Source organism: Passer montanus, unplaced genomic scaffold, assembly GCF_014805655.1.
Source record: "Passer montanus isolate IOZ18808 unplaced genomic scaffold, ASM1480565v1 scaffold200, whole genome shotgun sequence".
NCBI lineage: Eukaryota > Metazoa > Chordata > Aves > Passeriformes > Passeridae > Passer > Passer montanus.
The window spans coordinates 131,545-155,941 of record NW_024366593.1 but is presented as its reverse complement, the minus strand read 5'-3'; the positions used below and the strand labels follow the sequence as shown (position 1 = coordinate 155,941).

Genomic DNA, 24,397 nt, shown 5'->3' with positions numbered 1-24,397 from the left:
ATGAGCAAAACCATCGGTTAACAATATCACTCCTGCGCATCCCCCAACTCTCCAGTCCTTCCTCAAAAGGATTTGGGAACCAGGAGACCATTCCGAGCTTTTAAAAGGCCAAGAGGTTAAAATCCTGCAGCCCTTCCAAAGCTCTCCAGTGCTGTACAGTGCGGTGAATAAGGAGCGATAAAGCAATCCTGTCATGTAGGACAACGCCGGGAGGGAGATCCCAGGGAGATCACCAGAGCAGGGACCTCGGGAGCGCCGGGCCCCGCAGGGCAGCACCTCGGGCAGGGCCCGGAGGGTCCCGCTGTGCCGTGCCGTGCCGGGCCGGGCGGGCTGGCCCCGGCGGCCCCTCCCCAGCTCCGCTGCGGCCCCTCCCCTGCTGCGCTGCTCCCCGCCCAGAGAACCGGGGGAACCCGTCCGGCCGGTCTGGCGGCGGCTCCGGGAGCCGGGGCTCGGCAGGCGCTGGGCGAGCGAGCGAGGGGAGCCGCGGGCCCCGGTGAGGCCGCCGGGGGCTCCTGCCCAGAGGGGGTCGGGGCTCGGGGCTGCGGGGGGAGCGGTGCCTCCATCACCCGCGGGGCCGCGCTGGGTGCGGGCCGGGGTTGGGGTCGGGGCAGGCTCTGTCCCGCACAGAGCCTCCAGTGGGGCCGGAGCTGACCACGGGCGCACCCGGAACGCCTTCCCTTCTTTTCTCTTCCCTTCCCAGACCATCAGCCGCTCGGAGCGGGGACCCCGACGCGCTGTTGCGGAGGGTGTGGAGCCCGGCGGGACCCTCGCTGCCACCCTCGGGGTGTGGAGCCCGGCAGGACCCTCGCTGCCATCCCCGGGGTTTGGAGCCCGGCGGGACCCTCGCTGCCATCCCCGGGGTTTGAAGCCCGGCGGGACCCTCGCTGCCACCCTCGGGGTGTGGAGCCCGGCAGGACCCTCGCTGCCATCCCCGGGGTTTGGAGCCCGGCGGGACCCTCGCTGCCACCCGCGGGGTTTGGAGCCGGTGATGGTCGCGCTTAGCGCAGTCTCTCCGCTCTGAAGTTTAAAGCACAGGAGTTTGCTGGAAGGGGAGGTAAGGCAGCTCGGCTGTGCCCGGTCTCCCCGAGCCCCCGGGCGCTGACTCCAGTTGTGGCTCTGGGCAGGCTGTCCCACTCCCGGCTTTCCCCCCATACCTGTGTGTGGTGAGAACAGCCTTCAGGGCTGCGGGCTGATTACTCATTAGTCAGTGTTTATACAGTCATCAGAGCAGCAATAGGTTTCTGCATTAAGGAGCAGTCATTCTGCAATAGAAAATACCGGGCAAGTTACTTGTGAGGTCAGTGACTTGCTTGGAGAACAAACCAAACCAAACCAAACTCGGTGTCTCGATCCTGCTGGCTCGTGCTCCGTGCCTGTGGCTGAAGCAGCATCCCTGGAGTCGGGATGGAGCTGTGCCGAACGGAGCTGTGCTGAATGGAGCATTTCCCGCTGGCTCGGGTGACACCGGGAGCGCTCTGAAACCCAAGAGCCGAGCAGCACAGGGTCCGGTGCTGCCGTGAGTAACACCCGCTCGGCTCTGCAGAACGAGGGGTGTTTGCCTGGGGAGAGCGGGGCCGCTGGGATTTGGGGTGGCCCTAGGGCAGTCCCCACTGTGTGGCTGCTGCTGGAGAGCCCCTGGATTAACTCCCTGTGAGTGTCTGTGCCGGATCAGGCTTGCTCGGGTTTCTCTTTGGTCCTGGGGTTTGATTTGTCTTTGTTCTCAAAGCCTGCTTTAGAAGATGAGTGGTATCTGGCCATTTTTGAAGTTTTCCTTGTCACCTTCTGCACTGCTGGTCACCTTAGAGTCTGGTTGCTTTTGTACCTGTCCCAGGCCTGTGTTTGTCTCTGTGTTAACCTGTAGCTATTGTAGAGACTGTTTTCAGTAATTTCTAAACTGTTCTCACTTAATTCTGCCATAAAGACAGCATGTGAATGTTCTGGACCTTTGCTTTGGAGTTTGGGGTGGTGAATTCCAGAAGCCACTTGCACTGAAGTTATTTTAAAAAGAGCTGGAATTTATTTCTCTGCTCTCTTGTTGGTGTGGCTGTTGTCTGAAGGCTGAGAGCTCGAAGTGCTGCCTGCTCTCCAATGTGGAAAGGGGGTTGGTTGTTATTGTTTCAGATCCGAAGGGTTTTGATGTTCTTCCTGGTGTGGGCTTTGTCAGGCCCCTTTTAAATGAGACGCTTTGTGCAGCTGTAATTGAATGCAGGACGTTGGCCAGGAGCTCCTGAAACCCAACCCTGGCTCTGTCGGTGACTTACCCAATGGCCTTGGGCAAATCACTTAACCTCTCTGCTTCTGTGCTTGTCGGGGTGAAGGGCAGGAGTCTCATTCCAGGCAGACCCTCCGAGCCCTCCTGGGCAGGTGTAGCACCGCTTTTGGCAAGCCTAGAGTCCCTCGGGACGTGTGCTGGGTTTGCCCCAGCTGGTCTGATACAAACTTGAAATATGTTTTTCATTGGACAATTTGAGAATTGATGGTGACAGGAAAGATGTACTAATGACTTTACAAAGAGGGTGTGGGTGTTCATATCTTTGAAAGGTCTCTACCAACCTCAAGCCACAAGTTTGTCACAGAGCCCAGATACCTTAGGGTCATAGGCCAAATGGCTCCACACAAAGCCTAAGAAATTTTGCAAGGCAAATTAATTTCACGATTTTTCTAAAGAACAGTTTTTTGTTATTGTGTGCACACGAGGTGGAGTCAGCCAATAAACCATTTTTACATTGTTCCATTGCAGATGGACCTGCTTTGAAGATGAACACAGGGGATTCTCTGTGAGTGCTGGTGCCAGTGTCTGGGATGCAGTCTGGGCTTCAGTCACACACTCCACTGGATAAAGGTCAGTTTAGGAAGATGGCTCCAGGGTCCATTGCAGATGCTGCCAGAAGAGGTGCATTAATGGCATCTCCAATCCTGGCAGCAGGAAGTAACCTTTATTTAGTCCACTTAAAAATCCCTGCTGGTTCTGATGGTGACGGTGATTGCTAGGACAGAAACTCTCTATGAAGTTCCAGAAATGTTCTACTCCAACAATGCAGTTTAAGCGTGCACAACAATAATTATTTTTCCTCTGTTAAGCTCAATATGTGCTGATGTATCAGGTGAACCTCGAGACCAAGGAAACACCCTCTAAAAGGCAGGCTGAAACCCCTTCAGAGAGTGCTGGAACCTGTAGCTTGAGCAAAGGTTACCAACCCTCTTATCTTCTGCAAAGATATCTTGCCTTGCCTTGGACTTTAAATGACGGAACTCTGCAGATCTGTTAATGAGAAATCCTGGGGCAGATAACGGGGAAATGATGATTTTGCTTCTGCAATGGCCCATCTTCAGCCATTTTTGTGTAACCTCAGGCAGCTGGCCTGCACGCTGTGGGTCCTTCCTTGGAGTGTTTTTCTGTTAAATTCTTGGTGTCTGGTAAATCTCTTCCCTGTGTCAAATCCTGTTGGCTCATCAGGATAAATGAGTTATATTGGAAAGTCCTTCATACTTATTTTCATACAAGTTTTAATAAGTAGCTACACTGGGGAGTACACAATAGCCTCTGCTTCCTATTTTAATTTTTTCCCCAAGATGGAACTTGAACGTTTGTCAGCAGCACAGAACTGTACCCTCTCTTCCCTCTAGAGGGTTTCAGGGTCTTGGTGTCTCAGCTTGCTTGGGCAGGTCTGCAGTGTGTTCAGGGGAGGAGCTGTCACCTCCCTGCAGCCTGGTTTGGCACGAGCAGCTTTTTTAAGTAAGATTTTCAGAGCTTGGTGGTGCCAGTGGTACAGTTTTATGTGGTGTTTGCCTCCTGATGGTGCAGGTGATCAGAGTTATTTGCGCATTGCAGGAGGGACTGGGGTTGGTTCCTTGCAAAGGAGAGATCTGTGAGTGTTGCAAGGTTGGCTGCGTACAATAGCGATTTAAAAGTCTCTTGGAACTGGAACTAGTCCTTAATCCTCAGAGTTTGTACAGCCTCCAGAGCAGTAGTAGGTGCCTGTGTTAAGGTACTATTGTAATCAAACAGACACTTTGTATTTAAAATGGTGTGTGTGAAATGCGGGGCTGGGTGCACGGCAGCACCCGGTGCTGCAGCCAGGCCGACTCCTCTGGGACCTGTCCCTTGCAGAACAGGCTCCCCACGCACTTCTCAGCTTGCAGGGGAGCTGGAGTCCCTGCTGCTTCTGTCCTGTGACATGCTGTGCTCCCCTGAGCCGTGTGAGTGCATCACTGCCCCACGAGCATTCTGTCTGCAGCCAGGCTGGGATCCCTCTGATCTGAACCTTCTGGGGTGTTCCTGGGTCACGGGGTGTTGGCAGGTTCCAGTGGTGTGTAGGGTCAGCAGCTGGGTTTCATTGCCTTACACTCTTGAGTGGCTCAAAGTACATACCTGAGCTCCTGAGCTCACCTGGAAATAAATCTTCCAGGGCATCCCAGCAGCTGGGCTTTGCCTTCCTCAGGGTGCGTGGGACAGCCAGTGTGTCTGAGAGCAAATGACTCAGGGAAATCATTCCCTTCAAGATAGCAGTTTTGGGTGTTCAGTTACTGTAGGGCAGTCATTCAGGGAAGTGACTGGAGCTGTTGTGTGTGAAAGAGATCTACAAATTGATCAGCTTTAATATGTAATTTACATGGCAATCTACCTGAAGCTTGGTGCTGTTTGGACTGAAGGTTATTTCCTCGGCCCGTTTGTGCTGATTCATGCTATTTTAGCTGCTGTTTTCTTTTCCTCTCAAAATGTCATAAAGATTACCTGGGAGGTTTTAGCTTTCAGAAGACCTTTCTACCTGCCTGTCCAAGCACTTGTTACCAGCCACATCTCACATCTGCTGTGAGTAATCAGTGATCCATCCCATCTACTGGAAGCAAATGCAGTTTTTGATTTGCCATTTCCCTGTAGCAGCTCTGGTTCCAGGGAGATGAGTTCCTGAACACATTTTTAATGAAGGCCCATACTCTGCCAAAGCCTTAGGCTGGGATCCCTGAGGGGAGAGCAGAAATGCAGTATCATGCTGTTTGAAGTCTTGGCATCTGACTGTGCTTTGGGGTGTTAAAAATAATCCTAGGAGCATTAGATGGTACCAGTTGGGTCATTATTGAGCTGGAGGGTGGATCATGACCTGAGGGTGGATGCTGGGCTGTCTTTGCAATGCCATATTTCAGGTCTCAAGTGCTGTTACAGCCATCCCTCAATCCTGTGCCCATGGATGGAAGCTCAGTCTGAAACCTCTCAGGGTGTGAGCTGGGATGTGGACTCGAGCCCCTTGAATAGAGGTGCCTGCTCTGGTGGAGCCATGCAGGGGCTCTGTGGACTCTGATTTCTGCTTGGGTGACAGCCCAGGAGTGTCCTCTCGGGGGCTGCTCCCCGCCAGGCTGTCTGTCCCTGTTCCCATTTTGGGGGGCTGCTCCCCGCCAGGCTGTCTGTCCCTGTTCCCATTTTGGGGGGCTGCTCCCCGCCAGGCTGTCTGTCCCTGTTCCCATTTTGGCTCTGACTCTGTTACCGGCGAGGTGAGCAGTGTGGGGAGCTGAAGATGGCAGAATAATTACTGCTGTCTCTTAGGGAAATGTAATTGGAGTGATCATGCATCTGCCAGCAGGTCCTTGTGGGAGCCCCACCCCAGGGGCTGATGTCACACATGGCTTTGTACTGCAGTTTTGGGAGTTTGTGTTCAGCCCTCCTGTGAGCAGGTTTTGTTTTGCAGTGCTGGATGCTCCAGTCACTCCTAGTAAAGAAATAAATCTTACGTGTCTGAGGATCAGGCTTTGCATTTAAGTACTTTTTAAATGCCAAGTTAAATCAGTGAAACATCTTGCTGGAGCTTTTTTGTCCTGTTTGAACTCCGGAGACCTGGAGCAGTTCAGAAGGGTCCCTGAGTTACTTTTTGTACTGTTTGAGTTTGCTTTATGATTCTTGCTTAAAACACTGATCTTGTTGTGTTCTGGAAGAACAGAGCGTGGCCAGGTTTGAGCAGCTGTTGGGGTTGGCACTGCCAGAGTGTGAGGTAGTGCAGAACGTGGTGCCAAGGACAGGAACATGCAGGGTGTGGGCTGTGCACAGGCCACAGGTAGTGGCCAGCAGGTGTAATGGTGAGCCTTGTAGGTGTTTATATCCATGATAAACACAAAATGACAGCTTTGGTGGCATTTGAATCCTTTTGCTATACGTGTCCCTTGTTCTAGATGGATTCATTGACTTCCAGGGCACTTTGAGTGATGACCTGACTTACAAGAAGTCACCCCAGGTTCTTGCAGCAGTGTCATGTGCAGTGACTCTCCAGAGAGGAATTTAGAATAAGGTTGGTTTGGGTTGTTGTTTGCTGCCTCGGAACAAATGCAATAAGTGGAGTTTTTACAAGGTTTAATTTATTCCAAATTATCTGGTGCTTGCCCTGAGGCAGAAGTAGACACAAAACCTGAGTTACTGAAGAACTGTGGAATTTGCCCTTTCAGTAAATAAATGGATCAGGTATACTTACACCTGTGCTTAATACTATTTTGATCCCCTTTACCTCCCATATATCCATCCTGCTGTTGGATCAGCAGGATTTGCCAGGCTAGAAGGCAGAACTGGGAGCTGGGCATGCAGTGTGAGCTGATGCTTCCTCTAGACTGAAGTGGTTAATGTGAGGTTTTCTCATCTGAAACAGTGTGCAAGCCCCTGTTGTCAAGTCAGGAACTAGAAAAGAGGCCTGTGCAGCCAAGAACCAGCTTTTTAAAGTGTTCTCTGAGTATTTGATCAAGCAGTATTTAACAGCCATGTTGTTCCATCTCAGGCCCTCCATGAACATTTCCATAGCCCTCAGAATAGTGACCAAAATCAGTAGTGATTTGGTCAATCAGTGGAATCAGTGACCAAACCCCTTTTTTCTTGCCATGTTTGTGGCCCTGGAGTTTCTGCTGGGTGCTTCCTGCATCCAGGTTCTGCTGGATGTGTGCTCCCCTCTCTTGCCTGCTGCCTCGGGGTTCGTTGGCATCTCTCGGTTCCTCCCATCTCCCCTTTCACATCGTGACCCCTCCCCACCTTGCCCTGACCTTCTGACACGTCCCAGCCAGCCCTTTTCTTCCAGACCAGGTGTCAGGAAACAACTCTAAACCAATTTGTCGGCCTGTCAGGGGAGGACTCCTTTGCCCGGGTCCCACGGCAGCTCCCATCGCTCTCCCAACTGCGGGAGCTTTTCCCCGGCTCCCGGCCAGCCCCGGGCACAATTCCTCTGCCTCCTGCAGCATGCTAATGGTGTGCCCGCAGCACAGAGCACTTGTGCTGCCTGCAGGGTAACGCTTAATGAGACCTCCTCTCTTAACGAGGTTTTCCAGTCGGCAGTTTGGTTCTTTGAGGAGGGAAAGTGACTGCAGTGAATTTAACCTTACCCCAGATCACTCTGGCTCTGTTCCCAGTGAGCATCCAGGCTGCTGCTGGTGGCACTGGAGGCATTGCCATGCGGGCACACATCTGTAATGGAGAACAAAGGCAGCATGTTTTTGACATCTCATCTACCCCTTCTCATGACTAATTAGTTCATTAATCATTAAGCAGTTAATCAGTAAAGTTTAATAGGCTAGCAGCTGAATCTCTGTGTGCCAGGGATATGAGTTTGTTTCAGTTGTTGTAGAGTGAGTGCCAGTCAAAGATCTGGTGGCATTTTGTGTTCTAGGGACTGTGCGTGGGAGGAACTTGTTCCCCCAGCAGTCCCCACGAGAGGTGTTAGCAGGACAGAAAGAATTCAAGCATGGAAAAGAGGAGAAATAAACCAGAATATCACAGTGAGGTATTCAGGGGCCTGTATTTCCTAACCCCAAGGCTATTCAGGAAAACATGATGTGTCACAGAAGTCTCAGGTTCTACACCTGTGTTAGTGACCAGCTGTCACACTCCTGGGTAATTCCATCAGGGAGAAGCCTCCAGCAGCTTGGGTGGCTCTTGGAGCAGTTGTGTGGATTCCTGTACCCTCAGCCTGGTGATTTGTTGTGTTTCGTGGCTGTCAGTCTGTGCTGGGTGGCTCTTGGAGCAGTTGTGTGGATTCCTGTACCCTCAGCCTGGTGATTTGTTGTGTTTCGTGGCTGTCAGTCTGTGCTGGGGGGCTCTTGGAGCAGTTGTGTGGATTCCTGTACCCTCAGCCTGGTGATTTGTTGTGTTTCGTGGCTGTCAGTCTGTGCTGGGTGGCTCTTGGAGCAGTTGTGTGGATTCCTGTACCCTCAGCCTGGCGATTTGTTGTGTTTCGTGGCTGTCAGTCTGTGCTGGGCGGGCCCTGCAGCGCTGTGGCTCGGGAACAAGGCCTGCCTTGGGCTCCCTGCCAGCAGCCTGCCTCTCGAGTGGCACAGTCTGTGCTCATGGAATATTTATCTCGCTCTTATAGGAGATATTGGGGGGGAGATGATTCAGCTTTGCAAAACCAGAAGCTGAGGGGGATGTCAGCAGGTTTGATGCCGGCCCTGCTGGTTGCTGAGTTTGTTAGCAAAGGCAATGCCATGTGGTGAGGCAGGTCAGGGGGCAAGCTGGAGCTGATGTGCAGTTCAGGATTAGGATCACAGACACTGATGGCTGGAGATGTCCACTTGAAGCACAGCTGAAGGCACGTGGCCATGGGCACAGCTCAGCCCATCCCTCCTCTGGTGCAGCTCAGGGCTGTGCCAAAATGCATCCCTGGTGTCCTCGGGTGTCTGGACAGCGAGGTGTGGGATCTTGCAGTGACCAACACTGATGTGCAGCCCGCGGGACGAGAGAGGAAGCGAGGCTGGTTTGGGTGAGGCTGTGACCCCAGCCCTGGATGTCTGACCTGGCTCCGTACCTGGTTCCGTGTCCCACTGTGGCCAGGCAGGGCTCCAGCTCCTGTGGCTCCTCAGGGAATGATGTAATGGCTGCTGGGAGATGAGTTTGTGTGCTCCCCAGTTCCTACATCCTGTGTCGGGAGCACACGGTGTTCCTGGGGCTGCAGTGTGTAATTACATGTAGCAGAACACTAATGAAGGGCTGGCTGGGACAAGAACTGCCCCCGATTCTGCTCAGTGCTGGAAAACCAAACCCGTGCCCCGCGCCGTTCTGGGGTTTCACGTGTGGGGTTTGGTGACCAGCACCAGCAGAGTAGAACTAGAGATGTGGTTTCCAGTACTTGCTAGGGGAGCTCTTTTCCCTGACTTGTCCAACATGCTGGCAGGGCTCTAGCAGCATGATCTTGGAAAGGGATTCGGAGACCACCTTCGAGGAGGATTCGCAGCCCAACGACGAGGTGGTGCCCTACAGCGACGATGAAACCGAGGACGAGCTGGACGGTCGGCAGCCTGGAGCTGAACCACGCCCCAGCCAAGCCAGCAGGGACCCCGAGGAGAGCCGAGAGCCTGGGAAGAAAGGTAAAGCACCATGAGCCTGCTTTGGGCCCTGCGCGATGCTGGGTGGGAGGCTGAGCCTCAGGGACCCACTGCACTTCTGTGGTTATTTGTCAGGGGAGGTTTGGAATGGCTTAGCTGACTCTGGAGGAGTACATTGATGGCAGTTTGGTTTAACCAATGCCAGAATGACACTCAGCTTCATTCCAGCCTGCAGTTCTGTGCCACTGCTCCTTGCGCAAAGATAATGAGCTGCATGGTGACCTCTTGATAATTAAGGCAGGCCCTGGATGTACGTGGCCTGTGCTCTGGGAACCGTTCAGACAGACCTTCGGGTACTTGGTTTCCCAGTCCTCTGGAAATGGGCTCCAGCATAAGCATTTTGCTGTCCTCAGTCAGTGTTTTCCCTGGATTTCTGCTTGTGCAGAGCAGATTTCTACCTCGCTGCTCATTCTATAGCCTCATGAGTTTCCTGAAAGGTAAAAGGTGAGTAGGAGGAGTTCAAAGGAACCAGGAGGTACAGCCTGTGGCTGCTGCCAGCATAAGAACCTCAGTGGGAGGAGCCTTTTGGCATCCCTGCTCTCAACCTCTACCCAAGAAACACCTGTAGCTCCCCTAAATTCCCTTTTTCATGCTGCAGTGTGAGTATTTTCAATGTAACCAGAGCCTGTGTAATTCATACAGATTTTTTCTGTTTGCGTGGGAACAGTTGATCAGCTCTCATTTCATAACCACCTGTTACGTGTTGTCATTTTACAAGCACCCGTCACATGTTTAGTTTCAGATTTTTTTTATGATGACATCCTTTAAAGTTGATGAATTACCAAAGCAGCTTGCCAAATATTGGGTGTTAGTACCTCACTGTAAAGTAATGCTGAGGAGCTTCCTTCCCGCAGGTTTTACCTCAGACCTAATTTGTCAGTTTTCCATCAGTTTTATCAACACTGCAATGTTTTTGGAATGTGTTAAAGAAATGTTTATGTAGACTTTATGTTTTTCTTTATGCCCTGTCATTTTGAGAAACTTAGTAACTTTCTAAATTCACGCATATAATATTTAACTCAAAACATGCTTCTTCGAGATAAATATTTCTCTATTCTCTTCTGGGCTTGTAACCAAGGTGCTGGAAATGAAAGTTGTGTAGCCACAGGAGAAGTCCAGATATGTCGGTGTAGAATTTGCTCTGTGGTGGGTGGGAAAAAAGCCCCGCCTTGCACTTGGGTTGGGGTTTTGAGATGTTAGTCACAGCCGTGCCCACGCCTCTGCCGCCGGGAGTTTCACCCGGTGCACGGGCGAGGAGGATCCGCGGAACCAGGAGGAGCAGCATGGGGACAGTCCCTGTGGGCTGCAGGAGTCAGGAAAGCTGCATTTCAAAACCATCCTTCCCAGGCAGGCAGAGCTGCCGGGAGCCGCCTTCCAGACGTGGGAGGGAGCTCCGGGATGAGCTGAGGGCAGAGGGTGTCGGTGCTGAATGGCAGCTGCAGGGCTGGCAGGCAAAGCGGTGCCACAGAGAAGAACGGGCTGGATGCAATTCCCGTTCCCGAGTTTTCTCACAACTGAACAAAACTGGTGGCTGAAGAGATAAAATGAGCGCGCCAGATCAGTATTTTTTAATGGGTGTGAATGAAGAGCATGGCACGGTGTGGTTAAATCAATTAATTGCCTTCAAAAGGTGAACTGACCCCTTCAATTCCAGCAAGACACACACCCGGGTTGGAGTGCTTAGAGCTTCACAGAGGCAAACCAAAAGAGGGGACAGAAGGGAATTTAGCATGAGTAAATGTTACTCTGCAGGTGTCCCACAGAGCTTTCTTTCAAATGTTAAGCAACGCTTCTCCCTACCTCTGAATGTACTCGCTAATAAAGACAAACAGCCTGGAAATGTCTTGAAAAGGTTTTTTAAAGGATATGTATTATAAAGCAGGTACCAGCCTTGCTTCAGTCGAAAGTACCTTTAAAACACGAACTTGAGAGAAAAGCTGAAAGTGGCAGATTTGTTCCCTCATGTTTGTAACCCTTTTCACCCCCTTTTGTCCTTTCCAGACTGCAGCTGGCAAGTTAAAGCAAACGACCAGCGCTTCTACGACCAGCCGGGCTTCAAGAGAACAATCTTCCTGTGCTTCAAGAAAAGCAAATATGCGGTAAGTTGTTTTACCCTGAGGTGCTAATTGTCGGGTGAATGCTTCCTTAATCCCGGTAAGATCTTTGGAGTGGCTGGTGAGTGGGGTAAAAGCCACCGTTCACAATTCCTCAGTGTTTCCAGCAGAGGGGGGGGAGAATAACTGGGGTTGGTGTTTTGGAATGGAAAATCGAGCGTCTATCGAGAGACGTGTTTAAGGTGAGATAGAGAATTAGGAACTTAAAAATATGCACTGTACATTTGTGTTGGAAGGAGAAGCTCTGCTGTGTGGCTGATGTTTGGCTTTCTCCCACAGGGAAATGCAATTAAGACATACAAGTACAACCCCATCACTTTTCTACCTCTGAATCTGTTTGAACAGTTCAAGAGAGCAGCCAACTTCTATTTCCTTGTTCTTCTCATATTGCAGGTAAGCAAGATGGAGAGCAGTCACTGTGAAGGGAATCTGAGCTCAGTAGTGTTTGTGACACAGTTCAGTGCTGTCCTGTCAGGGAATTGAGGGGCGCTGTCTGAACTGCTGCAGAGACCAAGCCCGTCATGACAGAAACCTGCAACAAATGAGCTGGTTGCACAGAATTAGAATGAACTCATTGCAGAGCTCATGAATTTCATGTGGAAAAGATATTTCTTGAGTTAATCTCATAAATCAGAAGCACCACCACATTCTATGAGCCGGTGCAGTTGTTAAAGGGAAGCTGATTCCTAAGTGGTGTAACAGCCAAACTCTTCCCACAGAGTTTTGTTCATTTTCACAACCTGACTTAAAATTCTCTCTGCTGTGTTGTTTTTTTCTCTAGTCAGGTCACTATGAAGTATCTCTGATTTAAATTTGATTGATGATCTCGTACTGACCTGATTTTATTGGTCTTTTGCAGTCGATTCCTCAAATAACCACCCTGTCATGGTACACAACACTGGTGCCCTTGCTCTTGGTGCTGGGAATAACTGCAGTCAAAGACCTGGTGGATGACATTGTAAGAACCATGTTGTGCCAATACAAAAAGCCAAACCCTGCCAGTGCAGCTCACTTCTGCTGTGGCACGGGGCAGGGAGTACATTGTTTGCTCCGGTTTCAGGCTCGTCACAGGATGGACAACGAGGTCAACAACAGGACATGTGATGTCATCAAGGATGGAAGGTTTGTATGGTCCCCTCTGAGCTCTGTAAGTGATGATCGTGCCCCTGTTGCTAAGCTCTGCCACAGATCTGAAGCTGTAGGTGATAGGAAAGGCTCAGCTCTGTTCTCTACTGCCTGTCTGAAAACCTAATTGAAGCTGGAAGAGAATTGCTTCAAGGAGTAATTTAAAGAGTAATTAATTCTCCAGGACTAAATCTGTGCTAAGAGCAACTTCTTTGGAGAGAAGGACAGGAATTCATAACTAGGTGAAGTGGGAAGGTCGGTAGGTTGAATTCTGAGCTGTAGACCCTCAACTAAATTGCAGTTTCTGAGAAGCAAACCCACAGCACACCAAAAGGTCATTTTAAGGTTTATAGAGTCCATCGTGTTCTAGATTAAAGAGTAATAATTGTTAAACTATCTTTGGTATTAGGTTCAAAGCCACTAAATGGAAAGATATTAAAGTTGGTGATATCATTCGTCTGAAGAAAAATACTTTTGTTCCTGTAAGTGCTTCAGATACATTTGTTTATGTTTCAAGACAGCTCTGTAGGAATTTTTGCCTGGCTTTATCTGATGTCTATTTATTTGTTTTGTAGGCTGATATTTTGCTGCTGTCCAGCTCAGAACCAAACAGTCTGTGCTACGTGGAGACAGCTGAACTGGATGGGTGAGGTTCCACTCAAGGATGTCTTGGAGTTCATTTGGGCTGAGCAGGAAAAGAGCAAGGATTGTGTGTGTTAGAGTCTGCTTGCTAAGCCACACCTGGGGAGCTGTATCCAGCTGCTGATTCCCACAATTCAAGAATCATTAAAACTTCTCCACTGGGCTGCTACAGACACATCAAAAGTGTTGGAGAATGTGACATAGGAAGCAAGGGGGAAGGACATGGATTTATTTTTTACTTTAGTGTAGGTTGCCCAGAGAAGTAGTGGTACCTTAATTTAATTGTGTTTAAACTTCTCTCCTGTATCCATGGTTTTAATAAAATCACCTTTTTATCCTTTCTTCTTAGTGAGACTAACTTAAAATTCAAAATGGCCCTAGAGGTGACACACAGACACCTTCAGGAAGAAAGTGCCCTGGCAGACTTTGATGGTTGGTACAATTCTACACCTAATGCTATTAGAACCTAGCGCAAATCGTTTGCAAGTCAAAAAAAGTCAAGCAAAGCTACTTTGATGGTGGGTACAAGTCAATGTTTTTGGATTTAACTTGTACATTAAACACATTCTCCAAATTTTCTAGGTCTGGTTGAATGCGAAGAGCCCAATAACCGACTGGATAAGTTTACAGGAACGTTATCCTGGAGAAACTCCAATTATTCCCTGGATGCTGATAAGATTTTGTTGCGTGGCTGTAAGATCAGGAATACAGACTTCTGCCATGGAATGGTCATATTTGCAGGTGTGTAATGTTTCCCCACTACAAGCACACCTGTAGAGTGAAAAAGAATCTTCATCCTATAGACAGCAACTGTATTTCATGTCCCAGTTTGGTAAAACTCTAATACTGACATGTGTTTGCTTATCCTATCTTCCCCTTTTTAAAATTTTTCACTCTTTATTTTTAGGGGCTGACACAAAAATAATGAAAAATAGTGGAAAGACAAGATTTAAAAGGACAAAAATTGACTCCCTTATGAACTACATGGTTTATACTGTAAGCCTTTTTGTTTAAAATTCAGATTTTAAATGAATAGTGATTGCAAAGTTAGGCAGCTTCTTCCTGTGTGTATGTAATGAATATGTTTTGACTTTTTTCTGGCCTGCTGAGCTGGGATGGAGTAGGAGGAAATCTGAAAGGTGCCTTTGTGGGAAATGTTTGCTCCATTTCTCCTCACAAATACCTGTCATACTCTGTTTGGAACGTGGGGATCTGGGATTTAATTTGAGCAAACGCTTCTGAGGAGTGAGAGGCCTCTCTGTGCCTGCAGATCATCGTGGTCCTTATCCTGCTGTCGGCCGGGCTGGCCATCGGGCACACCTACTGGGAGCAGCAGGTTGGCAACTCCTCCTGGTACCTGTACGATGCCCAGGACGCGAGCCCTGCCTACCGGGGCTTCCTCACCTTCTGGGGATACATCATTGTCCTCAACACCATGGTGCCCATTTCCCTCTACGTGAGGTAGGGCAGTGCCTGAGGAGGTGTCGTGGCGTGCCACTGCGAGCTGCAGCTGGGAGTGAGAGCATTCCTCTCTTTCATTTAGTGTGGAAGTGATTCGCTTTGGCCAAAGCTATTTCATCAACTGGGACCTGCAGATGTACTACCCCGAGAAGGACACGCCTGCCAAGGCCAGGACCACCACGCTGAACGAGCAGCTGGGGCAAATCCAGTACATCTTCTCTGACAAGACTGGAACTCTCACACAGAACATCATGACCTTTAAAAAGTGCTGCATAAATGGGCAAAGATACGGTAAGTTGTGCAAAGCCTGTGCAAAGGAGGAGGAGGAGGAGGGATTTTAATACCTGTTGGAGGTCAGGTACATACAAGTTCTCTTAGTTCCAGCTGAACTTCCACAATTTAGACCTGGCACTGGGTAAAGCATCAGGTTAAATTGTTGGGGTTTTCCCACTTACAAAGTGGAAATTAAGGAACTTTAGTGTGAACATCTCAGCTTTCAGAAAAACTGAAAATTGGTAATTTGCACAATTTTTTGTACAAATTTGCTTTCACTAGAAATGCTCTGGGGACAAAGAAACAGACAAGGAGATGTTAGTGTGAGCAGCAGTCTGTCCTTCTCCCTTCCTTCCAGTGGCAGGGCAGTACCTGTGTAGATGTGTTTCCCTTGGTGGTGGGCTGTAGGAGCTTTGTTGTGCCTGGTGCCGCTGAGTGTGGGTGCTTGCCTTGCAGGAGACTGCCGGGACGCAGCAGGGCAGCTGCAGAGCCACCCAGAGGTAGGTTCGTGCCAGCCACCGCCGTGCCCCGTGCCCGGGGTGAGAGGTGCGGGTGGGCACAAAGCAGCGGCACCGTGCTGACCCAGACTCTCTTCCCCTGTTTTCTGAGCAGCAAGTTGACTTCAGCTGGAACGTGTACGCAGATGGAAAGTTCTTATTCTATGATCACTATCTGATAGAGCAAATAAAGTCTGGAAAGGAGCCAGAAATCCAGAAGTTCTTTTTTCTGCTTGCTATTTGTCACACAGTCATGGCTGACACTTCTGATGGTGAGTGTGGCTTTTGGGTAGTTTGTTTTCCTTGTGTAGCAGAAAACAGTAATTCAAATCCAGTTCCACAAGGGAGACATCTGCAACTAATGCTGATACCATAAGGGAGGAGTGTTAGGCTGCCCTTTTAAATTAAACAAAACTAAATGTAGGGGTGATCAGCTATTGAATTTGTGAATTCATGGGTTGGAAGATTCACTTACAACATGGAATATGAATATTGCTTTACTCCCATCTTTGTGAAATCTCCATGAAACCAACAGTGTCCTGTCCTTTCTTGTTCCTAATGTTTTTGGGGTGGTTTCCACTCACTGGCCAAGGATTTGTCTTTTGGAGCTTCTTTTGAAAATGTTTAAATGACTGGATTGAGAAATTAGGATATTGAGGTAGAAAACGTGGAGTTTTCCTTTAGCATGTGGAGGGCAGCAGGCTGAGGACTGATCCTGTTTGGGAAGTACGTGTCACAGACTGGGGGTTGTGGTCCCTGCTGTCTGTGGTCCCTGCTGTCTGTGTGTCCTGCCGGCGGGTGCTGCAGCAGTGTCCAGCTGCACGCTCAGCTGTGTCCTGGCTGCAATCCTGCAGGTCAGCTCCAGTACCAGGCAGCTTCCCCGGACGAGGGGGCCCTGGTGACGGCGGCGCGGAACTTCGGGTACGTGTTCCTGTCCCGCACACAGAACACCATCACCATAAGTGAGATGGGGGTCGAGAGGACCTACGACGTCCTGGCCATCCTGGATTTCAACAGCGACAGGAAGCGCATGTCTGTCATTGGTAAGCTGACTGCCACCAGCATGGAGAAGGTCGCGTGTTTAGGGGTGAAAAGGGACGTGCAGAGGAAGCTGGGGTCCAGAATTCACAGCTGTGGGACAGTCCTGGGGCACCTTTGAGCCCTGAAGAAGAAACGCCATCTTGTACTTTGGTACTTGGCAGTAGGCTGAAGAATCCAATCTGAAATGATTCCTTTATATACGGGTGCCAACTGTGCTGTTTCCCTCCACAGTGAGAGAGTCCGGTGGCAATATCAGGCTGTATTGCAAAGGGGCTGATACGGTGATTTATGAGCGGCTGCACCCCAAGAATGTAAAGAGAGAAGCCACAGAAGAGGCGCTTGATGTATGTTTGTATTTTGTATGCTCTTTTTTACACAAAAATCGTTTAGTTCTGACAATAGTGTTATTAATATCCTTTTCCTAAGCTATTAAGACAAATGGAAACTTGCAGTTGATTCTGAAAGTTGGACTTGTTCTGTCAGACTTGTCAAATGCTCGTGTTCTTACCCTTGTGTTTGGATTGCAAATGAAGAGTTTTCTTTTGTGGATATGTGTGGTTTTAATTCTTTTCCAGGTCTTTGCAAATGAAACTCTCAGGACACTCTGCCTGTGCTATAGAGACATAAGCCAGGATGAATTTGAGGTGTGGAATAAAAAGTTTATGGAGGCTAGTTTAGCTACAAGTCACCGGGATGAAGCTCTGGACAAAGTGTATGAGGAAATAGAAAAAAACTTGATTGTAAGGAGCTGTACATTTTTAGTACATTTCAATTCTTATATTAAAAGAAACATGTTTCAGTGCTACTAAGCACCTGTATTTCAAATGCCTTCCAGCTGCTTGGTGCAACAGCTATTGAAGACAAACTGCAGGATGGAGTTCCAGAAACTATCTCCAGACTCTCCAAAGCAGACATTAAAATCTGGGTGCTTACTGGAGACAAAAAAGGTGGGGTTGCTTACAGCCAAACAGCTAAAAACAGGAGGATGTTTTCCTGTTCTTCTACACTGTGGCATTGAAAGGGAATTTTCATACTGAAACGTAAATCAGAAATTACTTAAGAGCACTTGAGGAGCTTCTGGCTGCTCCTAACAATTACTTGTGGCAGAACTTTCAGTAAATTCTTCCCTCTGTTAATTTTTTTTGTAGAAACTGCTGAAAATATTGGATTTTCTTGTGAACTCTTAACAGAGGAAACGACCATCTGCTATGGAGAAGATACCAGGCAAGTAAAAGCACAGAACAGTTAGTTTTCAGGATTTTCAGCCTGGGACTGACCTAGCTTAAAGTTTATCCTTGACTTTTTAGTACAGTTTGTCCCTCTCTTCCCTTCAAAGTGCTCTCCTTCAAACGAGGCTGGAAAACCAGAGGAACAGGGCTGGATCCAGTCCACATTCCTCTCTCAGAATGAACGAGCCGTTCTTCCAGGGCAGCAGAGACCGGGCTCTAATCATCACTGGCTCCTGGCTGGTATGTACAAAGGCTGTTCTCCCGAGAGTTTGGGGTTTTGGGGCATCACCAGCCTACAGAGGCTCTCACTGAGGACTCTGTTCCTTTGTCTGCACGAGCAGTTCATTGAAATGCCACAAATGGATGCTGGGAGCATAATGACCTGGGTGTGTTGTTAGGCAGTGCCTGGAGGAGGACTGGAAATGGTGCAGAAGAGAATATTGTAAGTTTTATTTTTTTCACAGAATGAAATCCTGCTGGAGAAGAAAAAGAAGAAAAAGAAACTTAAACTGAAATTCCCCAGAACGGCAGAAGAGAAGAAAAAACAAACGGAGAAAAGGAGAAGGGCAGAGGCCTACAAGGAGCAGCAGCAGAAGAACTTTGTTGATCTGGCCTGTGAGTGCAGGGCTGTGATCTGCTGCCGTGTGACACCCAAGCAGAAGGCCATGGTGGTGGAGCTGGTGAAGAAGTACAAGAAGGCCATCACCCTGGCCATCGGGGACGGGGCCAATGATGTGAACATGATCAAAAGTAAGGCAGCTGTCAAGCTCTCCCGCTAGGACAGATCTCCTCTGGCCTGCTCCTGCGGTCTCTCCACTGTCCCTCTCTGTCAGAAGACTCTTCCATCTGCTTTGCTGCCGTGGGCCTTTTAGCTTCTGTGCCTGTTTCCCTTTCTGAGGAAGCACTTTAGGAAATGGTTAGTGGCTTTTCCTGATCTATTTTTTTTTCTGTAGACATTACCTAAGCAGGAATCTGTTCTCATGCTGTGTGTTACACAAGTGTAATGTAAAGACCAAAGCAGTAGCTTGGCTGCCCCTTGCCTGGTGGCATTAGCCGTCCCACATTGTACCTGCTCTGCTTCCCAAAAGATGCAAGTGAGAAAAAAACCTCTAGGATAGGGTTTATGTCCCAAGAGTGTTAGTAAACTGCCTGGCCAGTTTGTTTAGGACTTTACTCACTCTGTCTCATCGCTTGGTTCTGCTTTGGTCACATTTCCCAGGTGCGTTCTGACAGAACAAGCACCGAGAGACAGTCCAGGTGACAGTAGGAGTGGCCCTGGTGATGTTCCCGTCCCTTTGTCCAACCTAGTGTGTGGTGTTTGTCTCCTTCACCCAGCTGCCCACATTGGAGTGGGGATCAGTGGCCAGGAGGGGATGCAGGCTGTCATGTCGAGTGACTACTCCTTCGGCCAGTTCCGCTACCTCCAGCGGCTGCTGCTGGTCCACGGGCGCTGGTCGTACATCAGGATGTGCAAGTTTCTGAGATACTTCTTCTACAAGAACTTCGCTTTCACACTGGTCCACATCTGGTACTCGTTCTTCAATGGCTTCTCTGCTCAGGTAGGAGGGTGTGCTCATGTGGGATAACAAGCAGATGCTTCTGTCAGTGTGGAACAGCAAAGGCTTAACCTGGGAAGGGTCAGGAACGTGAAGTTGTCACCAGTGATTTCTGCAAGAGGATGCAATGAGTACTGAGCGAGTTAGTTACAAGCAGTTAGGTATGATTCCAGAGCACTAAAGTCAGGATCATTGTGGTACAGGGAGGAAGATTTGGAAGGAGTGGGGCAGCTTAACACAGACTAAAGAGCTTCAGCAGAGCCTTGAGCCAAGTGCTGCTGCCTTTGGGTGAACACCGAGACAGGGAACTTAAAGCTGTAGTAGAGCACATGTGAGTTTCTCAGGAACTGGAGGGGAAGGGTGTAATAAACTGAAATCACTAAGTCCTGCAATTGGCCCTCTCTTGCAGACAGCCTACGAGGACTGGTTCATCACACTGTACAACGTGCTGTATTCCAGCCTCCCGGTCCTGCTCGTCGGCTTGCTCGACCAGGTATCCCCATGTGGTTACAACAGATGAATCCAAAGGCACCATCACCAGGGCTTTAAGTTACATTGGTTGTCCACGAAACGAGGGGTTTGGTTTGTGGCTTTTAAGAATGTCTTCCTTTTGCATTACTCTGTGCAAATCCCTGCTGTTGGAAAGAGAAAGGGATCTGCCATTCCCTTTGGGACACTGTATATAGTTCAGCTTCTCACTCTCCAGAGCTCAGGCTGAGAACAACAATTCACAACTTTCTTTTTCTTTTTCCTCTTTCTTAAGGATGTGAGTGACAAACTGAGCCTTCGCTTCCCCAGACTTTATATTTTGGGTCAGAGAGATTTACTTTTCAACTACAAGAAGTTCTTTATAAGTTTGCTCCATGGAGCTCTAACTTCACTGATCATCTTCTTCATCCCGTATGGAGCCTACCTTATATCTATGGGACAAGACGGAGAAGCCCCTGCAGATTATCAGTCCTTTGCTGTCACAGCAGCATCCTCTCTGATATTTGTTGTCAATTTTCAGGCAAGTAAGCTTGGTTCCCTGAGTTCTGGTGCTCTGAGAATACTTTCTGCTCACTGTTCAAATTTCTCTACTAGAAAGGTAGCAACATGCAAAAAGTAGTTGGCATTATTTGGAATTAAGAAACTCATTTGGCACTTTTGTTTGCTTTTAGATTGGCCTGGATACGTCTTACTGGACTTTTGTTAATGCTTTTTCAGTATTTGGGAGTATTGCACTTTACTTTGGGATCACATTTGACTTTCACAGTGCCGGAATCCATGTTCTCTTCCCTTCTGCCTTTCAGTTCACAGGTCAGTCCTGGTGGTTTGTGGTTCTCAATCCTGTCCAATGCAGCTTTGTCATAAATTAACCTTTGCTCCTTTTATTCCCAGGAACTGCTCCGAATGCTCTGCGGCAGCCGTACCTTTGGCTTACCATGATTTTATCCATTGCCATTTGCTTACTGCCTGTAGTGGCACAGCGCTTCTTATCCATGACAATCTGGCCTTCGGAGAGCGATAAAGTGAGTGAAATCTGGTGTTTGGGTGAACATGGCAGGTGTTTATTCACAGGGGCTGGTGTCAGTACTAAGGTGTCCCTGCCCATGGCAGGGGGTAGGACGAGATGGGCATTAAGGTCCCTTCCAACCCAAGCCATTCTGGGATTTTATGATCATGTTAGAGACAAGCAAGGGATGGTGCCCTTGGGAGAGCGACACAAGCCTGGCTTGGGTCCCGTGGATGGAGGAGTGGCTGCAGAGCTGGCCAGAGGCTGCAGCTCAGTGGGGGCTGTTTCCTCGTGTGCCTGGCTGAGATCTGGTGGTGCCACTGAGACCCCACGAGGCTGCTGAGGGTCCCAGTGTGGGTTTAATTTAGGCTGGGCTGGACTGCCAGGGTTACACGTCAAGAGTGTAGGGGACAGATTTGGCTACTTCTGCTCTGCCTTGAGCCAGCACACAGCCATGAAAACAGCTCAAGGCGTGGTGATGCTGCCTAACGCACGACCCGCCGCGTGTTTGCGTGCAGATCCAGAGGAACCGTCGGAAGTACCTGCTGGAGGAGCAGCAGTGGAAGCGGCGGCAGAGCGCCTTCCGCCGCGGCGTGTCCGCCCGCCGCTCCGCCTACGCCTTCTCGCACCAGCGCGGCTACGCCGACCTGATCGCGTCGGGGCGCAGCATCCGCAAGCGGCGCGCCCCGCTGGACGCCGTGCTGGCCGGCCGCCCCGCCTCGGGGGACCCGCGGGACAGCGGCTGAGGGCAGCTCTTCGGCACAGCCACTGCAGGAACTGTCCGAGCTAACGCGCTCGGGGTCTGGTATAACCGCCTGGCATAAGGATGGGAAGATTTTGATGTGTTGGCACAGCAGTTTCTGGGTTTGGACTCCTGGGAGCACAGAAAGGCCAAGAGTTCTCAGTGGAGCTACTGATCCTTGTGTGAGTGCTCCGTGTGACAGTGAAGGATACATCTGCTGGGAATGGAAACCCAGCGTTAGTTTTTAGGGATGCCTGGAATTGCAGACTTCTCACTTTTTAATGCTATGTTGGTATAAAACTGTGTCTACATTTCATACTTGTCATGGAAAGCGGTTTCGCTTGTGTGCTCCATTTCATTAGCTGCTCAGACATGATGGCACGTGGGCTGCTCGGCCCTGGAGGGCCCTGGGTGCTCCTCGGAGCTGTCACAGCTGAGCTGGGTGTCTGTGGTGATAAACTCCAGCCAGTGTAAGATTGGATTGGGAATCAGGATGGATCTCAGCTCTGGAAGCTGCTCCTGGAGCTGGCACAAGCTGTTCATTTCAGTTCTGGACACAGTGATGGATAACTAGATCAGCCACTTTCATTGGAATGTTTCAGTTGCTGGTGCCTCAGTTCTTGCAGTGTAAAAAGTGGTTTTACGAGTCTGTTTGCATTTGCACATTCTTTACTCAAGTTGAGGTGTTTGAATGTTTGACTTTTATCTACTTCCCCCTCCCGAACTAAAGCTAATTATTGAAATGGTTCTGTAGTAAAAATTATGACCTACAGCTCCCATTCAATGGAATGTACATTTCAAAAGCGTAATGCGAATAAATATGCTTCCATGCATCTACTTCCATGCACTGACTCGGGGGGTCAGAGCGGACCAGGCCGACGTGTCAGAGGTGGCGGGGCGGCAGGGCAGGGAGCGGCAGGGCACGGAAGGGAAGGGAAGCGCAGGCGGGGCAGGGCAGGCAGGCGGGGCAGGCAGAGCAGGGCGGGCGGCTGACGCAAGGCGGCGGAGCGTTGGCTCAGCCCGCCCGTGATGCAGTTCCTGCGCTGCGGCCATGGCGGGGGACGTGCTGGGCAGGACGGCGGCGCTGACCCTCGGTGAGAGCGCGGGGCACCCCGGCCCCCGTCCCCATCCCCATCCCCATCCCCATGCTCGCAGCCCCGTGTGCGGTGCCCGCGCCCCGGGGCGCTGCGCGGGGGCCGGTGCTGGGCAGGACGGCGGCGCTGACCCTCGGTGAGAGCGCGGGGCACCCCGGCCCCCGTCCCCATCCCCATCCCCATCCCCATGCTCGCAGCCCCGTGTGCGGTGCCCGCGCCCCGGGGCGCTGCGCGGGGGCCGCACCGGGAGCGGCCGCAGCGCCGGGCCCGCCCGGCCGGGCCCACCCCGCTCCCGGCGCTTCTCCTTTCGGTCCGGCCAGGCCGAGCCCGGCGCTGCCCGGGCTGTGCCCAGGCCCCTCTCCCTGCTTACCTGCACCGAGCTGCTCCCGGGAGGCGCTGCTCCTTCTCGCTCCCGGGGGTTCGGTACCTCGGGAACCCTGGAGACCTTACCGACCACGCTGCATGGATTGGTTTTTTAAATGAAGTGTATGACATGATTCTTATCTTGACTGACCAGTGGTGCATTTGAAGGTTTATCACTGCTGATAAGCATCAAGATGTGGTATAATAGAAAGGGTTGGGTTGGAAGAGGCCTTTAGATCACCTCGTCCAGCCCCTGCAGTGAGCAGGGACACATCCGTGTGTTCATTTTCTCTTTCATAATGTGCTTTGAGTAATTGCCCATATTTGTCGTGTATCCCAGAAGAGCTGTATGTGTCTGAACGAGAGGGCAGCGACTCCACTGGCGATGGAACACAGAAGAAACCATTCAAGACAGTCTTGAAGGTGAGTGTGCAAAACACGTGCTTTGTTTGGCAGTGTGGGATGTGTTCTGGGGCAAGGGATGGCCCTTGTATTTTTAAATGTGAGTTTCATACCTGCTTTTGCAACCTGAGCAGGAGCAAGGTGCTGCTCAGGCTCTATAAGGATGATTTTGGTTCACTTTGGTTATTTTCCTCCCCTTTTTAGGCATTGATGACAGCAGGAAAAGAGCCATTTCCTACAATTTATGTGGATTCCCAAAAAGAAAATGAGGTGCTGTGGCATTGAAGGGTTTCCTAGTGGGGATTATTTAGTGCATCCTGGTGTGCAGGGACACAGTGTAATCTGCTGTCTCTTGCTCTCTCCTTGAATCCTTTAGAGATGGGCAATCATTTCCAAATCACAGATGAAGAATGTCAAAAAGCTATGGCACAGGGAGCAGATGAAAAATGAGGCTAAGGAGAAGAAGGAGGTAGGTTGCACAAGGAACAGAGCACCCTTGTTTTCCAAAAACATTACAGTGTCATCATAATTCCTGCCCCTCCAAAAAAGCTGCAGGTTGTTGCTCACTGGTGCTGTTGTTTCATGTTATTTACAACATGTTATTTACAACTGGCCTGGTTACAGCTATTTAATAAGTAATTTTATTCAAACCAGGCAGAAGATCTCTTGAGAAGAGAAAAGAACCTAGAGGAGGCCAAGAAGGTCGTTATCAAGAATGACCCCAGTCTTCCAGAGCCCAAGTGTGTGAGTATGATCCCCTGCCTTGGCACGTGGGCTGTGCTGGGGCATCTGGTCAGCACAGAGGTTGTGCTGCTCTGGGGTGGGGTCTGGATTAACTCTAAGAGGTGCTGAACCATTCCCCTGTTCAATGGCTTTTATTCCCTGCCTCACAGGTGAAGATCAATGCTCTGGAGGCTTACAGAGGGCAGAGAGTGAAGATTTTTGGCTGGATCCACAGGTTACGGAGGCAAGGTAAAGCACAAGCATTGCTGAGCTCATGCAGGGAGATAGAACAACT

The 24,397-nt window shown here is 50.0% G+C and overlaps 2 protein-coding genes across 3 annotated transcripts in view; both read left to right on the top strand.

Annotated features, from left to right (window-relative positions):
- The first annotated feature begins 415 nt into the window (after positions 1-415).
- ATP8B1 (ATPase phospholipid transporting 8B1) lies at positions 416-22,338 on the top strand. Of its 2 annotated transcripts, XM_039708425.1 has the most exons (30): positions 416-493; positions 701-1,054; positions 2,741-2,842; positions 9,135-9,327; positions 11,347-11,444; positions 11,739-11,852; positions 12,319-12,417; positions 12,520-12,581; positions 12,994-13,066; positions 13,160-13,230; positions 13,576-13,658; positions 13,809-13,967; positions 14,134-14,222; positions 14,497-14,687; positions 14,770-14,978; positions 15,417-15,460; positions 15,573-15,729; positions 16,312-16,500; positions 16,730-16,842; positions 17,074-17,238; positions 17,334-17,445; positions 17,647-17,722; positions 17,835-17,967; positions 18,192-18,477; positions 19,063-19,286; positions 19,693-19,776; positions 20,047-20,292; positions 20,444-20,582; positions 20,664-20,794; positions 21,297-22,338. In XM_039708425.1, the coding sequence occupies exons 4-30, from the start codon at positions 9,147-9,149 to the stop codon at positions 21,522-21,524; spliced, it is 3,756 nt and encodes a 1,251-aa protein (XP_039564359.1). In that variant the 5' UTR covers positions 416-493; positions 701-1,054; positions 2,741-2,842; positions 9,135-9,146; the 3' UTR covers positions 21,525-22,338. The 2 variants fall into 2 exon arrangements, with proteins under 2 accessions (XP_039564359.1, XP_039564360.1); XM_039708426.1 differs by lacking the exons at positions 416-493; positions 701-1,054 and adding an exon at positions 1,623-1,650.
- A 154-nt stretch (positions 22,339-22,492) lies between these two features.
- Positions 22,493-24,397, top strand: part of LOC120501752 (asparagine--tRNA ligase, cytoplasmic-like) — a 4,077-nt gene continuing 2,172 nt past the window's right edge. The window contains exons 1-6 of the mRNA XM_039708418.1: positions 22,493-22,614; positions 23,318-23,400; positions 23,584-23,649; positions 23,756-23,848; positions 24,034-24,123; positions 24,273-24,362. Of these exons, the coding sequence (XP_039564352.1) occupies positions 22,572-22,614; positions 23,318-23,400; positions 23,584-23,649; positions 23,756-23,848; positions 24,034-24,123; positions 24,273-24,362 (465 nt within the window). The 5' untranslated portion in view covers positions 22,493-22,571. The remainder of the gene's footprint in view (positions 22,615-23,317; positions 23,401-23,583; positions 23,650-23,755; positions 23,849-24,033; positions 24,124-24,272; positions 24,363-24,397) is intronic.